At 42.4% G+C, this 17669-nt stretch overlaps 1 protein-coding gene across 5 annotated transcripts in view; it reads left to right on the top strand.

Annotated features, from left to right (window-relative positions):
* The first annotated feature begins 4999 nt into the window (after positions 1–4999).
* cnsta (consortin, connexin sorting protein a) overlaps positions 5000–17669 on the top strand; it is a 59966-nt gene continuing 47296 nt past the window's right edge. For 3 of the 5 annotated variants that reach the window (XM_078557380.1, XM_078557378.1, XM_078557376.1), the window contains exon 1: positions 5000–5081. Coding sequence is in view for 1 of the 5 variants with exons in the window: in XM_078557379.1 (XP_078413505.1) it covers positions 5234–5276 (43 nt within the window). In the remaining 4 variants the exon portion in view is untranslated. Of the gene's footprint in view, positions 5082–5161; positions 5277–17669 lie in introns of those variants that run through there. The other 2 variants (XM_078557379.1, XM_078557377.1) reach the window with 2 other exon arrangements.

Raw genomic sequence — 17669 nt, 5'->3', positions numbered from 1 at the left:
CCACAATTAGATTAGCTACGATCTTATTGATAGGTGGAGCAGGCTCAAGGGCTGAATGGCCTACTCCTGCTCCTGTGTCTTATGTTATGTTCTCCTATGCTGCATATAAGCTTGCCCAAGAGACAGACAATACCTTCTGTTTGATGCATCAGACATTGTCAACTGCTGTACAATATCAGTCAATATCTTATATTTACATAAACAAAAATAGCTGGAAAAACTCAGCAGGTCTGACAGCATCTGCGGAGAGGAACACAGTTAACATTTCGATTTCGTATGACTCTTCATCAGAACTTCTGATGAAGAGTCATACGGACTCGAAATGTTAACTGTGTTCCTCTCCGCAGATGCTGTCAGACCTGCTGAGTTTTTCCAGCTATTTTTGTTTTTGTTTGATTTCCAGCATCTGCAGTATTTTGCTTTTATCTTATATTTACATAGTGCCTTTAATGCAGAAAAATGTCCCCATCTGTTTTGGAGGTGTAATCAAGTTCTATTTATTGTTGGGCAAGTGTCAGCTGAAATGCTCCAAGTTGTCGCTGTGACTGGTCCACCGAGTACCCCTGTTATATTGAGGGGCTATAGCTGTAAACTCTTGTAGGTTCCACAAAACTGGCTCTACTAGCTAGACAAGGCAGATGCACCCAATCAACAGTTTACCTTAGCCCCAGTGAGTGGTGTACCACTTGTATTTATTTCTCCTCTGAGAAAAGGTAAGGTTCCATCTTGTGATGTGCAGCGCAAACCAGCTTCCCAAACATCCTGTGCCAGCTGGATGGCAGGTCACACCCCTATCTAAGCTATAGTATGAGGCCTGAGCTTTCTATTTGCTTATCCTTGAGCTTTCATACTTGGTGTGACAAGCTGCCCCTCCTCTGTCCATGCCTCTCTGCATTGTGGAGCCTTGAGAACCATGTGATGGTGTCCTTACTTCTGCAGTGCTCAAAGCTAAACCAGCAAGTCCTGATCTCTTCATTCCCAAACTGTTCATCGATGATGCCCTTCATTTGTGTAGTTTCATTATAAAAGCTCAAGTGGTAAGGATGAATAAGCTCCCACTTCCCTGAACCCTATTTAACCAAAATATTCCAGCTAAACTCTGGTCACGAGTACCTTTTGTGGTCATTTACATTCGCCAAATGTGGGTAACATTGCTGTTCACAATGGTAATTCTTCACCAGGATGCCATGTACTGTTGTGAATGAGCAGCCTTCATCCCATAAGCCCATCATATGTGTAATATTCAGACTGACGGCAAGGGGCAATTTACCTACATTACCAGTTACTGCACAACTTGCCTTATCGTACCTTGGGAGGCTTACAAGGATTCCTAAGTTACTTTGCAGGATTTCTGAGATAGTCAGTGGTTTACCCTGTGGTCTGCCTTGTTACATTTCTCCCCAGCTTCTGGCTCTTTAACCAGGGCAGTGAGAGTAACTGGCTTGCTGAGTGACTCAACTGTGAACCGTGTGATCAAACTCGTCTCACCTGTGTGACTGCTGATCTGTGCTCACAAGACTATGAACGTGTGTGGAGCTGTTAGGGTTTTACACTCCAGATCATATAACCAGATTTTAAAAATTGTTTGGAAATATTTCCAGTAATTTGTCTCCTAGCATTAGAAATGGCAAAGACCTTCATAATTTTCCAGCTAAATCTGCCTCCTCTTCGAGCTGAATAATCATTCATCTGCAAGAATTTCCTGAGTTTCTTAAATTTCTGCCTGTACATTTGAGGAATTAAATCAAAACCTGAGAATAATGCACTACAGGATCATAATCCAACCTGACATGGTTGCATTCAACTGTATTCAACAATAAGGGGCTGGCCATTTAGACCTGAGATGAGAAATTTCTTCACTCAGAAGGCTGTGAATCTTTGAAATTCTCTATGCCAGAGGGTCTATGGATGTTCAGCTGTTGGGTATATTCGAAACTGTGGTTGAGAGATTTTTAGAAAACATGGAAGGGAGTTGAGGTAGGTCATCGACCATGATCTTATTGAATGGAGGAATAGGCTTGAGGGGCCATATAACCCACATCTGCTCCCATCACTTCGGAATTTCTATTGTTTGTACAGCTGCTTTTAGTTATGTGAATGACTCTATTTGTTATCACTGATTAATCATGTCAAGAAACACTGTCTCACTTCAGTGTGTTTATGTCATCCAGCTATGCTTTCAAAACTCCAATTTGTTCTGGTTTCCCAAACTGAAACTAAATTGCATTCATAATTAATAGCAATGGTAGGGGTGGGGTGAAAGAGACAGCTGTGAAAATTGTATTAAGAACACTTTACAATTGGCAATGATCATTGAGAGATAGGAGGGTGCTATGTCCAATAAAGTAAAGAATCAGCATTACTACATAGTTTAAAAACCACAGTAGTCCTATCAACCAATGTCTATTACCATAGACAGACAAGATCAAGAGCTTATTCCATTTAGGCCCAAACAGAGACATATGCAGTTGTGATGTACCCCTTATTCAGAGTTGGAGTGGGGCAGGGGCACTAAGGGTAAGGAAAGGATGCATTCCTACTTGCAGATAGTGAAAAGTGAGATCAATGATGAACCTCTATTTATTTCCCTCTTCGCAACAGGAAAAGTCAGCATAAGAAATATAACTCCTGTTGTGGTCACTTTGACAAACGGACCACAGGAGTCTCAGGTACAGGTCACAATCATTTATTTGAGCAAGAGCAAGGAGAGAACCATCTCAATGCAGCTTGAGACAGTACTCTGCTAAATTACAAGTATTCAGTATATTTATACATTATTGATCATGTACAAGAACAGTTTCCAGATTCTGATCTCGTCAACATATAGGTTTACATTAAACAGACATCTCTGGTAACAAGTACATGCACCTTATTTCCCTATTTGTTTTCACCCAGGCAGAGATCTTCCCTCCTACCTAAACTAGGACCATCTGTTCTTCCCCTATCTGTTGAAGAGCACACTTAATCTTAGTTGTTATTGCCAATGCTCTGACTCCAGTCCGGCTCCCAAGGCCTTTCTGTTGATTGCAGGCCCTAAGGCTGTGGAAGGTTCACCTGGTAACCTTTAACTGCCATTATGCTTGGTAGCATTGGCTGCCTGGAGATTTTAAGTAATTAATTCCCTTTCAATAAGTTCTTACTGTACCCCTATATTCCCCCCCCCCCCAGCACACCTCATGCACTCTGAGGCATGAGGCGGAAGCAAAAGAGCATATGCTCCCATTGGAGGTTAATGTACCCTGGAGAAACAAAGGAGTACTTGCAAATTAAACTGGGCAAGTTGCATAGTATCATTAAGTTTTAGGGCATCGGATTGTGGCAATCTGCCTAACCTCAAGCAGAACCTGAATGAAGGCCTAGCACTGCCCTACAAGGAGAATGAGCAGAATTGCTGGGCATGTCAACCCAAGACCTGGTCATGCCATGAATTTACTTTTGAGCATACCAACATTTTTGTAGGGATGGTGCATGTTTCTACCAGATTTCTCTTTGTTGATAACATCACTAGTTTCCATTATAATCAAGGATCTTTTATGTCAGTACTGCTGTAACATATAGCAGATTGAAGAGGAATGGCAATGAAATTGACACATACTGTGACTGTGTCACCCATTGCAGAAGGGTAATTAACAATGGTTTAATTACTGTCCAAGTCCCACAACATTCTCACTTGGACATACATCCATCATTCCGTCTTCACTGTTGGTCAAAATGCTAGAACTCCCTTTCATTATGAAAGTGTCATCACCAGGAGTTCAAGAAGGCCCAGTACATAGAGAACGGGGGATGGTACTATCCCATGATCAAATAAAACATTGTTTTTTTTCAGGGTTTCCTTGATTTACCTTCAGGAGAACAGCCATGAAGTTTTTTTTTAAAAAGTACAGTCTTGATATGACCCTTAGAATCTTCTCCAATTGTTGCATAATATTTGAAGCAAGATCTAATAAATAACACCTAGTATTTCCTCCCTGATAGTATCATGTGCTCTTTAATATTTACCATCTGAACAGAAGCTCAGTTTAATGTTGAATTTGAAGGATTGCATTTCCCACAGTGTCACCCTCACTCAGTAAGCGCTGAAGTTTTGGGAGTGAAATTAAACTACCTGTTGCATTGTTATGGTATTCGTAAAGTGCTAGGAACTGATTGTGGTTATATATCCCAAGGTGCCATATTCATTGTTGCATTTCAGTTATTTGCCTCGAGTAACAAATGTCCACCAGCCACATGGGGAGCGGAAGGAAATATATTTGATGAAGCTCCAGCATTGTTAGGTCTAAAAGTGTAATTATTTCAAACTCTGGGAACCAAAAGATGTCACACTCTCAATTTTCTGGCTCAAGTGGTAAGAATGCCCCCAACTGGGCTGAAAAGATTAAATAAACTGGATAAAACTATGGAAAAAATGGTGGTTAGCGTATTCCCCTTTCATGCTTCCTTAAGAGTTTATTCCAGACTGATACCTAAGTATGCCCAACTTTCTCTGGGCTGATAGTGGATACTGGGCATAATCCCAATGTCACAGGCCCAATAATTGGCAAGTGTTACCTGTACTATAACTGGCCTAGCCTAGCCAAACTACCAAATACCCCTGCTGAAATAGAGGGAAAAGAAGAATTTCATACAACCATCCCAAGATTTGGGGGCACTAAGTGAATTAAAGAATAGGGGAAGATGGAGTTGAGGTAGAAGATTAGCTTTAATTATATTGAATGGCGGAGCTGGAACCTAATCCAGCTGTTATTTCTAATGTTCGTTCTTATCCTGCTTATTAATAGCACCGAGTATAATTTTGGCACCTGAATCTCCAAATGAGATGAAGTGCGGGTGGTGTGCTGTTTCCGCCCCCCCATAGAGGGTAGCAGCGGGGGAGACTGTAGAAGCGCCGCGCAGGTAAGAGACCCTCTCTTCGGTCGTTACCTGGCCCGGGCTCGGGCGCGCGCGCTGCTTTTTTTTTGCTGTTGGGGGGCGGGCGCCAGGCGCTGAGATACCCGGATGTTCGTGCGAGCGAGGAGAATCGACAGCGCGAGCCTGGAGCCAGCCCGGCCGTCGGCGAGCACGAGCTGAGGAACGAGCAGGTGAGAAGAGAGAGAGAGAGAGAGCGCGCGCGCGCGCCCCTTACTCTATCCATTACCCTACCCCCTCCCACCCGTTGTTCGGAAGCGGCTCGCGCGGGGACCGTTGTCCCGGAGGGTGAAGGCCTGAGCCCTAAAGGGCGGCTGGGCGGGCGATGGATGCAGACTGTAGGGACCCGGCTGCCGCTTCCACTGCGGGTGAGTCCCTTCTCTCCCCCCCTTTTTCTTTCCGTGACTGGCAGCGCTCTTGTTTCCGGACTGTATAAAACACGACATATTTTGTTGTTTTTCTATATTCCTCCTCCTCCCCCCTCCCGGGGCCGGTCTGTGCGCTGGGAGCTCAGTCAGTCGGTGGTGCCTGAGGCCGATGTTCACCCAAACCCGCGGTTTATGTGCCTCCTGTGTTGTGAATGTTGACTGCAGGCAGCTGCCCCTCTGATGTGGTTCTTCCAGCAACCAGCAGCCATCGTCCACCCCATCCCCAACTGCTCGGTGCCATTCCTCAATGTAGTTTTTATTTTGCAGGAATGGTTTAATTTAGCCTGTTCCCTGTGTGTGTCCCCCTCTCGCTCTCTCTGCCTTCTGTATCTCTGTCCTTCGACTCCTCATCCAGTTCGACTAGGGTCTGGCTTTAAATCCAGGATCTAACAGCTGTCAGCGTCGTCATTCTTGGACGTGAACGAAACAAATATCCAGGCTGACGCTCCAGTGGTGGGACCGAGGGAGCGCTGCATTGTCGGAGGTGCTGTCTTTCGGCTGAGACTTCAAACCGAAGCCCCAGAACGTTAAAAGATCCCGTGGCACTGTTCCAAGAAAAAAGAGCACCTGTGGGGGGACGGGGGGGGGGGGGGGGGGTGGAGAGAGGAGGGGGGGTGGTGGAGAGAGGAGGGGGGGTGGTGGAGAGAGATGGGGGGGGGTGGAGAGAGGAGGGGGGGGTGGAGAGAGGAGGGGGGGGTGGAGAGCTATCCCCAGTGATGATAAAAACAGAAAATACTGGGAAAACTCAGGTTTGGCAGCATCTGTGGAGAGAGAAACAGAGTTGACGTTTTGAGATCCTATGAGTCTTCTCCAGCTCTGAAGAAGAGTCATATGGACTCAAAATGTTAACTCTGTTTCTCTCTCCGCAGATGCTGCCAGACCGGCTGAGTCTTTCCAGCGTTTTCTGTTCTTATTTCAGATTTCCAGCATCCGCAGTATTTTGCTTTTATCTTAGTTATCCCCAGTGCCCTGACAAACCTGACCACTATTATTAATCTTTCAATCAACATCACAAAGAAGATCATTTGGTCATTGTCACATTGTTGTTTGTGGGAGCTTGCTGTGTACACATTGGCTGCCATGTTTCTTACAACAGGGACTACACTTCAAAAAAAATATTTCATTGGCTGTAAAATCACTTTGAGATGTTTGGTCATGAAAAGCACTATATAACTGCAAATCTCTTCACTTTAATGTAGCTGCCTACCCTCACACACTCTCTCTCTCTCTCTCCACCCCCCTTCCCCCCTCCCCCACCTGATTTTGTGGGTTTTTTATTTTGTGAGAATTTTCCATTTCAATATCATATTCTGCCTGAGTTTTTGCAATTTTAGCTTCTCACTTTCACTAATGTGTCAGGGTATTAGCCAGGTCTCAAAATAATATTATCTATATGATAAATAAAATCTAGCTCTATATGTTATTGTGAGATCCCACATGTATGCTGATGACATCAAGCTCACTCTCCCAAACCGTCAGCTGCCTATGATTTGTCACGCTGCTTGTCTGACATCCAGTATTGAATGAGCAGAATTTCCTCCAATCATATATTGGGAAGACTAATGCTATTGGCTTCAGCCCCTGCTTTAACTTTATTGCTAGCTACTCATTCCCCTCCCCCATCCCCACTCAGGCCATTATCTAAGGCTGAACTGAACTGTTGGCAACCCCTGTCTTATTTGACCCTGAGCTCAGCTTTCAACCCCATGTTCTTTCCATTACTAAGCGCACCCACTTTCGCCTCAGTAATATTGTCCATATTTGCCCCTTGCCTGTACTCAGCTGCTGCTGAAATCCTTATCCATGCCTTTGTAATCTCCAGACTCGAATTTGACTGCAAAGCTAAGTCACCTGAGAATATTTCTTTGAGGTGATCTTATACCTTCTGTTGGAGTTCTTGTTCTTTTTGGCTTGTATTACACAATTTGAATTGATGCAAAGCTAAGACTAATTGCATCACCAACAGCATAGCATTACTGGGAAACCATTTGAATCAGTAGGTCATTGTTTTGGTTGGGTAGATCCAATTTTATCACAAGTTTGTGATTGCGGCTTATTTGTAAACAAGAATGCCTTGAATTTGTGCCGTGTGCTGTGTTTATAATTGTTACAAATTATGCAGAGTATCAGTTCAGTGAATTCTTACAAAACTAATCATTGGTGCTCTGCTTGAACCTGCTTTGGGGCCAATAAATGACACAACCGCCAGTATCTATCAAACATTATAAATAAGGAATTAAAAGTTGTTAAGTCACTTCTGAGTTATGTTTCTAAATTGGAGTGGATTGACATATTGTAATTATACTGATTTAAATGTAATTCAGGCTCACAGTCTGAAATTTTTGACAATAGGACTTATTCAATGTATATTGGAAGAGGAATTGGTGAAATTATTGACCTTGTTTTACCTTTAAATCTGGCAATCATGTATGTTGAGATCGCTATCATTTTACCTATAATTTATACAGGCTGGTCCCTTCACAATATACTTGATCCAGTAAATTGGTGGTTTTTAATTAGATGTTTTATGATTTTATACTGCCTGGGAAAATTATTCTAATATTGTGGTAGTGGTCTATCATTTGATATCATTACTCTGGGCAACAAAAAGTGCCTATTTTATTTCTCTGAATACTGGCTATTGTCTAAGCTAAACTGTTGGCTTCTCCCAAGCATACACTCATTCATTCTAATATTGTAATTCCTACCACTGTACTTAGTTGTGAATGATCACTGGACTACTGTCTATCCAACATATTCCCAGCTCAAGTGGTCTTACAGTACAGACTCGCAATAATAAGAATTATGTTTATTAATACTGTGCAATACATTTTGTGTAAGCAGCATTGGAGCATTAGTGTTCAAGGAACAGTGGCTCATATGGATGTTGGTAATCTGAAATAAAAACAAAAAGTGCTGGAAACATTTAGCAGGTTAGGCAGCATCTGTGGAGAGAGAGAAACCGTTTACGTTTCAGGTCAATGACCTTTCAGAACTGATCTGATACAGGTCTTTAAGGTTATGAAAGGGTTTGATAGGGTAGAGGTAGTAAAGATGTTTCCACTTGTGAAGACCAGAACTAGGGATCATTAAAATAAGATAGCCACTAACCCAACAAGAATTCAGGAGAAGCTTCTTTACCAGAGTGCTTTTAATGTGGAACTCTCAACTACAAGGACTAGTTAAGGCGAATAGCTCCGATACATTTTAGGGGAAGCTTGATAGTTACATGAGGGGGTAAGGAATAGAAGAATATGTTAGTGGGATTAGATGAAGAAGAGAGGCAGCGTGTGTGGAGCATGAGCACTGACAAGAATCTGTTGAACTGAATGGCCTGTTTCTGTGCTACAGAGTTTTGTAATTAAATTTTTATGAATGACCAAATCACAATGCATGGGCCAACTAAGGAACTTACAAAACCTTCAGAACAGTCCATGATTTTGCAGATGTGACATTCCACCCCATTCCCCTCCTGCCCCCACCCACCCTCAATACCAAAGAAGTATAAGAGCCCCCTCCCCCCCACAACAGCCTACAAATTAATGATCAGTGTGAGAAGGCTTGTATGGAGCATAAACTGTGGCATAGACCAGTTGGGCATAATGGTCTGTTTCAGTGCTGTAATTTCTTTATAATTATATGTAAGCTGTTTAGACCATAAGATGTAAGAGTGGAAGTAGGCCATTCGACCCATCGAGTCTGTTCCGCCATTCAATGAGATCGTGGCTGATCTGATAATCCTCAACTTCACTTTCTTGCCTTTTCCCCATAACCCTTGATTCCTTTGCTGATTAAACACCTGTCTATCTCGGCCTTGAATATGCTTAATGACCCAGCCTTCACAGTCCCCTGTGGTAAAGAATTCTGCAGATTCACTACCCTCTTGAGAAGAAATTCTTCCTCATCTCTGTCTTAAATGGGTGACCACTGAATTCTGAAATTATGCCCTCTGGTCCTAGACTCTCCCACAAGTGGAAATAACCTATCAGCATCTACCCTGTCAAGCCCCCTAAGAATCTGTGGTTGAAGGGAATGTTGACCAGGATACTTTGATTGTCTGTTTTTGAGATTCAAACGTATGTAGTTTCTCTAAAGTCTCAAACATGTCATTAACATTTCTAAATGTGTAGATAGTGCAAAATGACATTTAATGATTTTCTCGTCTGGCTCTGTGTCTTGCCTGAGGTTGGGGAGTGCCATTACAGATCAGTAATGTAGCATTGACAGCATTGTCTTGTGTGTCAGCCTATAGCCAGACCATAGTGTAGTGGTGGTGTCGTTGGACTAGTATTCCAGAAACAATCCGGGGTAATGATCTGGGGACCCGGGTTCGAATCCCGCCACGGCAGATGAATTCGATTAAAATCTAGAATTAAAAGTCTAACGATGACCCATCTGGTTCACTAATCTGTCATCCCTCCCTGATCTGGCCTACATGTGACTCCATATCCACACAATGTAGTTGACTCTTAAAAGCAACTCAGTTGTAACAAACCGCTACGAAGTCACATAAAATGAAACAATTCTGCTGCTGCTAATGGCCCACAGTGGATGGACCACCCGGCATCAACTGTGGAAAACTGCCCAGGTATGTCCTGGATACAAAAAGCAGGACAAATCCAACCCAGCCAATTACTGTCCCATCAGTCTATTCTCGATCATCAGTAAAATAATGGAAGGGGTCATCAACAGTACTATCAAGTGGCACTTGCTTAGCAATAACCTGCTTACTGACGCCCAGTTTGGGTTCTGCCAGGGCCACTCCGCTCCTAACATCATTACAGCCTTAGTTCAAACATGGACAAAAGAGCTGAACTCCTGAGGTGAGGTTAGAGTGACTGCCCTTGACACCAAGGCCGCCCTAGCAAAACTGGAGTCAATGGGAATCAGGGGGAGAAAATTCTGCTGGTTGGAGTCATAACTAGCACAAAGGAAGATGGTTGTGGTTGTTGGAAGTCAGTCATCTTAGCTCCAGGGCATCACTGCAGGAGTTCCTCAGGGTAGTGTCCTTGGCCCAACCATCTTCAGCTGCTTCATCAATGACCTTCCTTCCATCATAAGGTCAGAAGTGGGGATGGTCGCTGATGATTGCACAATGTTCGCCATTTGCGACTCCTCAGATACAGAATCAGTCCATGTTCAAATGCCGCAAGACCTGCACGATATCAAGGCTTGGGCTGACAATTGGCAAGTAACATTTGCGCCACACAAGTGCCAGGCAATGACCATTTCCAACAACGGAGAATCCAACCATCACCCCTTGATGTTCAATGGAATTACCATAATTGAATCCCCCACTATCAACATCCTGGAGATTACCATTGACCAGGAACTGAACTGGACTAGCCATGTAAATACTCTGGCTGCAAGAGCAGGTCAGAGGCTAGGAATCGTGTGACGAGTGACTTACTCCCTGACTCCCCAAAGGTGCAAATCAGGAGTGTGATGGAATACTCCCCACTTGCCTGGATGAGTGTAGCTCCCACAACACTCAAGAAGCTTGACATCTTCCAGGACAAAGCAGCCCGCTTGATTGGCACCACATCTGGAAACATTCACTCCCTCCACCACCGACGCATAGTACCACAGTGTGTACCATCTACAAGATGCACTGCGGGGATTCACCAAGGCTCCTTCGACAGCACCTTTCAAACCTCCGATCACTACCATCTAGAAGGACAAGGGCAGCAGATAGGATGGGAACACCACCACCTGGAAGTTCCCCTCCAAGTCACTCACCATCCTGACTTGGAAATATATCACCGTTCCTTCACTGTCGTTGGGTCAAAATCCTGGAATTCCCTTCCTAACAGCACTGTGGGTGTACCTACACCACATGGACTGCAGCGGTTCAAGAAGACAGCTCACCACCACCTTCTCAAGGGCAATTAGGGATGAGTAATAAATCCTGACCCAGTCAGCGAAGCCCACACCCCATAAATGAATTTTTAAAAATACAATGGAGACTTAATCTAGGTGTTCGTGCTGCAAGCTATTTAGGCTAATGCCAACAGCACTCTTGCGATTAGAAGCTAGCATTGATAACTAGCTTCAGAGTGGAGTTCGTGAGGTCCATAGACCAGATGATCTACCTGTCTTCCAGGTTAAGGGTGGCATAAAGCAAAGGAGTGACCCAAGAAAGGGCAAAGAAAATACGACTTCAGTTGTCTGGTGAGACAGACACTGAAATCACACTGCTACGTAAAATTCGGTGCATTTTTGAAAAAAATGTGTGTAAGGGGATTAAGACAATTTGTTTGGCTCCTAGTTATTGTGTGTTTGTGTCACGGGTGGCAGGACAAGGTCATTGATCAAGGTCATTGATTTTGACTAACAAGTGAACAGGCAGACTGGGTTTAAATTAACAATTCATCTAAAAGACAATACCTCTTACAATCTACCTTTCACTGTTTAAATCAATCGTGTGGTTTGGATCTACAGCCTTCTGACGTAAAAGCAGGTGTATTACTGATTGAGGCAATCAATGAAGGTTGTAGTTATTGGAATTATCCTGGTTAACACATTTTTATTTTACACATTTTGGGATAAAGCTACAGTAGAGCTTTAACCTGCATCATGCCATTGCAACTTAATCTAATACTGCACTTTAACCAGAATATTGGGCTGTGAAAATGGAATTAATGTGTCCATTTAACTTAAGCAGTTACAATTTGCATAGCAATTGTAGTTTTTAAAGTTTTTGCACCAGTTCCTTTATGCACTGCAAACTGCTCACAGGGTACCTTTTATGTTTTTATTTTCCCTTTCCTCTTTTGGAAATCTCCCTTGCCCTTCATCTCTTTAGGGGATTTATTTACTGGGAGGAGACACATTGTGTTCTTTGTCCTGCAGCTGCAGTAGATTAATGTGGTGCTTTGGTACTTGACCAGAAGGCGAGTAATAGTCTCTGCCAGACCGGCAGGAAGGGATGTATCTGTTTATTGACTGCAGAAATATCCAAATTTAACTCTTGCTTCAGCCTTGCTGACTTAGAATTCTCTTTTTAAAACAGAATTACATGCTGTGGTTCTAGTGTGTTGCAGGTTGGGTTTAACAATTTAGGTTTATGTTCTTGATCTCCATATGATCTCAGCTGTGCGACTGTAAGAAGTTGCTGAATAAAAGTCAGCATTGAAATCATAGCAAACGTTATATTTGCAGACCTGTTACACTAATTGTACCAGCACTTTTGAATTCTTAACCAGGGAAACTGGTTTTGAGATTCAAACATATGTAGTTTCTCTAAAGTCTCAAACATGTCATTAGCATTACGAAATGTGTAGATAGTGCGAAATGACATTGGGTGATTTTCTTGTCGGGCTGTGTCTCTTGCCTGAGGTTGGGGAGTGCCATTACAGATCAGTAATGTAGCATTGACATCATTGTCTTGTCGGTCAGCTTATAGCCAGACCATAAAATGGAGACTTAATCTAGGCATTCATGCTGCAACCTGTTTAGGCTAATGCCAATAGCACTCTTGTGATTAGAGGCTAGCATTAATAACTAGTTTCGGAGTGGCTTTCGTGAGGTCCATAGATCAGATGATCTACATGTCTTCCAAATTAAAGGTGGTGTGGAGCAATAGGGTGACCCAAGGAAGGGCAAAGAAAATAATGACTTCAGTTGTCTGGTGGGTCAGACATTCTACACTGAAATCACACTGCTACGTAAAATTTGATGCATTTTTAAAATTTGTGCTAGGGGATTAAGACAATTTGTTTGGCTCCTAGTTATTGTGTGTGTTTGTGTTATGGGTGGCAGGACAAGGTCCTGCCGACTGTTGATCATTTTGACTAACGAGTGGGATATTATGCTAAATAGGTACTTTGTGTTGAGTGGGCCTCTAGAAACAGCCCCAGGAACAGATACAGAATATTGGAATATAGTAACAAGTTAAAACATATGCATAACACAGAAATAATGAGTGTTTGGATGAATACATGGATGGACAGAGGAATTTGTGACTTCCAGACACTGACTAATGGTAGTGTCCCACTTCGTGTATCCCCAGAAATTCACCATCCACAACAACACAATATGTAGTGGAACCTTGAAGCCAGGAGACATCTTTATTAAAAGCAAAAAACTGCGAATGCTGGAAATCCAAAACAAAAACAAAAATACCTGGAAAAACTCAGCAGGTCTGGCAGCATCCGTGGAGAGGAGCACAGTTAACGTTTCGAGTCCGCATGACTCTTCAACAGAACTAAGGAAAAATAGAAAAGGGGTGAAATATAATCTGGTTAAAAGGGGGTGGGGGGTGGTGGGACAAGAAGAGCTGGATAGAGGGCCAATAATAGGTGGAGATAACCAAAAGATGTCACAGACAAAAGGTCAAAGAGGTGTTGAAGGTGGTGATATTATCTAAAGGAATGTGCTAATTAAGGGTAGAAAGCAGGACGAGCAAGGTACAGATAGCCCTAGTGGGGGTGGGGTGGGGTGAAGGAATCGATAAAGGCTAAAAGGTAGAGATAAAACAATGGATGGAAATACATTTAAAATTAATGGAAATAGGTGGGAAAAGAAAAATCTATATAAATTATTGGAAAAAACAAAAAGGAGGGGCAAAATCGGAAAGGGGTGGGGATGGAGGAGCAAGTTCATGATCTAAAATTGTTGAACTCAATATTCAGTCCGGAAGGCTGTAAAGTGCCTAGTCGGAAGATGAGGTGCTGTTCCTCCAGTTTGCGTTGAGCTTCACTGGAACAATGCAGCAAGCCAAGGACGGACATGTGGGCATGAGAGCAGGGTGGAGTGTTGAAATGACAAGCGACAGGGAGGTCTGGGTAATGCTTGCGGACAGACCGAAGGTGTTCTGCAAAGTGGTCACCCAGTCTGCACATCTTTATTTCTGTTTTGGTATGTTAGCAGATTGCGGTCACTGATGGGTATTGGAGCATATGATTGAAATTCACCTTTTATACTCCATCGAAAGCTGTCTGTAATTTTTACTATGGATAGAAGTCGTTGATAACAATAGAATTACTTGGCTACCCTATTGCTTTTACCTAAGTTACGCGAATGTGATGGTGGCAGAATACGGATTCTTATGATCACAAAGACTAAACAAAATCAGCCCATTTTGACCAATGGATGGGATACAATGCTGAGGCAGTACTTTGTGTTGTGTGGGTCTCCAGAAACAGCCCCAGACAATCTGGTGTTGTAATACAGTTGCAACAACACTCGAGAAGCTTGACACCATCCAGGACAAAGCAGCCCGCTTGATTGGCACTCCATCCACAAACATTCACTCTTTCCGCCACCAACGCACAGTGACAGCAGTGTGCACATCTACAAAATATACTGCAGAAACTCACCAAGCCTCCTTCGACAGCACCTTCCAAACCCAGGACCACTACCATCTAGTAAGACGAGGGCAGCCAACACCTGCAAGCTCCCCTCCGAGCCACTTGCCATCTTGACTTGGAAATATATCGCCGTTCCTTCACTGTCACTGAGTCAGAATCCTGGAACTCATTCCTTAACAGCACTTTGGGTGTACCTATACCACATGGACTGCAGCAGTTCAAGAAGGCGGCTCACCACCACCTTCTCAAGGGCACTTGGGGATGGGCAATAAATGCCACCCCATGAACAAATAAAAAAAAATTCCATGACACCACTAGAAGGGAAACATGTCATGTGATCCAGTCTTAGTTTCACTTTTGCTTTGAGCAGAGCACAGGTGCACATAGCTCTGATGACATTAGCTTTTTACCTGTGTATAACTGTTCTCATGTGCCCAGTCTTAATAAATTAACCCACAACAAGTTTACCAAATCCCTTATAGTGATTGGTGTCTTGTACAGTAAAGAAGCCCAAGATATTATATCATTATAATAGCATGCTAATCAGTTGTGGTGAAGACAGTTGGCAGCAAGTTTAAGTACAGCTACAACATGGTGAAAAGCCTTAGATTGTGCCACATGGCATGAGGCGACCCTTAATGCTTTGGTCAAACCGCAACAAAGTCGCAGCATTGGAGTGTGTTGGAAACAGTGTGCTGACTGCAAAGAAAAGTTTTGGAGACACAGCGCTGAGCTAGTGCTCAAATACGGAGCTGGTAAGCGGACATATCCCTGTGGTGAGATTGCAGCGCATAGCCTGTCAGTTCCATGAGTGGGAATTGAGAGGACCAGCACCAGGTTAGCTCATTTGGGAAAGGTGAGTGACCAAGGTGTGGACCAGATCCATAATGAGCAAGGGAGAGTCAAACAAAAAAACTGTCTTGAAAATCGTGCCAGAGAAGGTTGTGATTGTAACGGGTGCCTTTGGGAGTTGCTGAACAATATATTAAATAAAAAAGCAAAGACGCCATTATTTTATACTGTGTTCCTGCCACAACTTGTCTTCATGGATGGAGCTTCAGAAAAGTGTGCAAAAGCAGCTGCAGTGACTCATTCTGCGCTTAGTTGTGCATGGGAGTGTCAGAAGTTGCCATCAGTTTTACAGAGTGATGACAATGAAAACTGACAGTTTCACCTTCATTACAACCACAGAATCTGGACCATTTGTTTAGCACGATATCAGACTTGCTAGTTCATTGCATTTGAACAGATCCGTGAAGGTTGCTAAGGTGTTGTAACTCCTTTTGAAATCATTTTGACTGTTGAAGCTCTGCTGTAATAAACCAAAATACCTTTTGAAGTCTAATAATAGGTTTTCATATGAAACTAAATTTCTGTTCAGCCAAATTTGCTGAATCTCAATTCGATAGCTAAGATAAAAAAAGTTATTCTTGTTAATTACAAGCAAGCGGTTTTGTGTGGTAAAGGTGTATTATGCACAACTGATAAAGTGAAATTACTGATGATAGTAACTGTAACTGCTTGTGCTCTTGTCACTTCCCCCTCCACTATTTTAATGAAGGCATCATCTCATGTTAAATAAACATTAACTGCAACTGCTTGTGTTCCTGTCACTTCCCCCTCCACTATTTTAATGAAGGCATCATCTCATGTTAAATAAACATTATCAGGTTAATACTATTATTAAAATAATGGACTAAGGAATGTCTTAATGAAGTGCCATCAATAGCAGTTTCTGCCTGAGTTTTAGTGAATTTTATTCTTTGTTTGAAAATTGCATTTTGTATCAATTGCACCCAAAAATAACTGAATTTGATCTTATATTACAGGTATTAGTGTGTGCTATTTTTGCACTTTTTTCCCCCCCAGGTGTACGTTTATGAAGTACTTTCGATGCAGCTACATAACTTAATATGTATATAATTGAAAATCTTATTTAAATACTTTGTCACAAGTTGGAAGCTGTTGTATGCTCTACATATTTTGTAGTTTCAGCTGCAAGTGAAGTGTTGCCAGTTCTCTTTGTAATCTTTCTAAAGCAATAATTTTTAAACAGTAACAATTTGAGCTTACTTCAGGGGAATAAGAGAGGTTTATTTTGTTCTGTACAAATTCTTCTAAGGTTTTATTAGAGTAGTGGCTTTATTTAAAGTATTAAAGATTCGATCACTACAAAAGTCTGGAATGACAAGAGGTCTTTTGCTCATCAAATTCTCTCCATCTAGAGTTCATGTGTGATTATTCTATTACAGACTATCCTCCCACTGTCAACAGTCAAAGCGTTTATATTGGTTTAGTGGGGTCGGGTTGCTGGGGAGGTGGGAGGGTCTCGTTCAATTGGTGACAGTTCTGAATTAGGGGTCCGCTTGCCAAGGGCTGCAAAATTTGTTTTTACTGGGTCGTCTTGATCCCTGCTTTATTGGATTTGGCAAGCTTACATCAGGGTTGATGTTGGCTGCATGAGAAAAAAATGCCATGAGAAACCTAATCTTAAAAACAACTTATAAGCAATGTCATCTCCCTGGAACAAAAAACAAGCAGCACTGTTAATATCTGTATAACTCTTCATCTGCTTAATCAACTTTGGGGGTATGATTTTGGAATTACATATCTTAGCTGCGCTTTGTAATTCCTTCCATGCCTAAAGCATACAAAGCTCTTTGTGGTGAGCCTGCTGGTTTTGTAAAACAATTGATTGCAAAAAGAATACGTGTACTAACGACAAAATGCCTAAATGAGAGAAAAGACAAGGTACAAATTTTTTGTGGAGAAATGGAAAATGCACTACCAGAGCAGATGGAATAAAATTTGTCTTATTTTCCCCACCCTATACTCTCAGCTGATTCCTTTGAGAGGGTGGTGGTACAAGTTCAACAACTGGAACATTGCTAACTTGTTGGGTATAACATTTTCCATAAGCCATCAGCTGTATTTTAAAATTTAATTATAACCACTTTCTTTCATCAATTTGTTATCTCCACTCGTCCTTAAATATGTTTGTTTTCTGCTCCTTGTGTTATAT

This window comes from Cetorhinus maximus, chromosome 14, assembly GCF_964194155.1.
Source record: "Cetorhinus maximus chromosome 14, sCetMax3.hap1.1, whole genome shotgun sequence".
Classification (NCBI taxonomy): domain Eukaryota; kingdom Metazoa; phylum Chordata; class Chondrichthyes; order Lamniformes; family Cetorhinidae; genus Cetorhinus; species Cetorhinus maximus.
The sequence above is the reverse complement of the archived record's forward strand: the minus strand, read 5'-3'. Positions and strand labels throughout refer to the sequence as shown.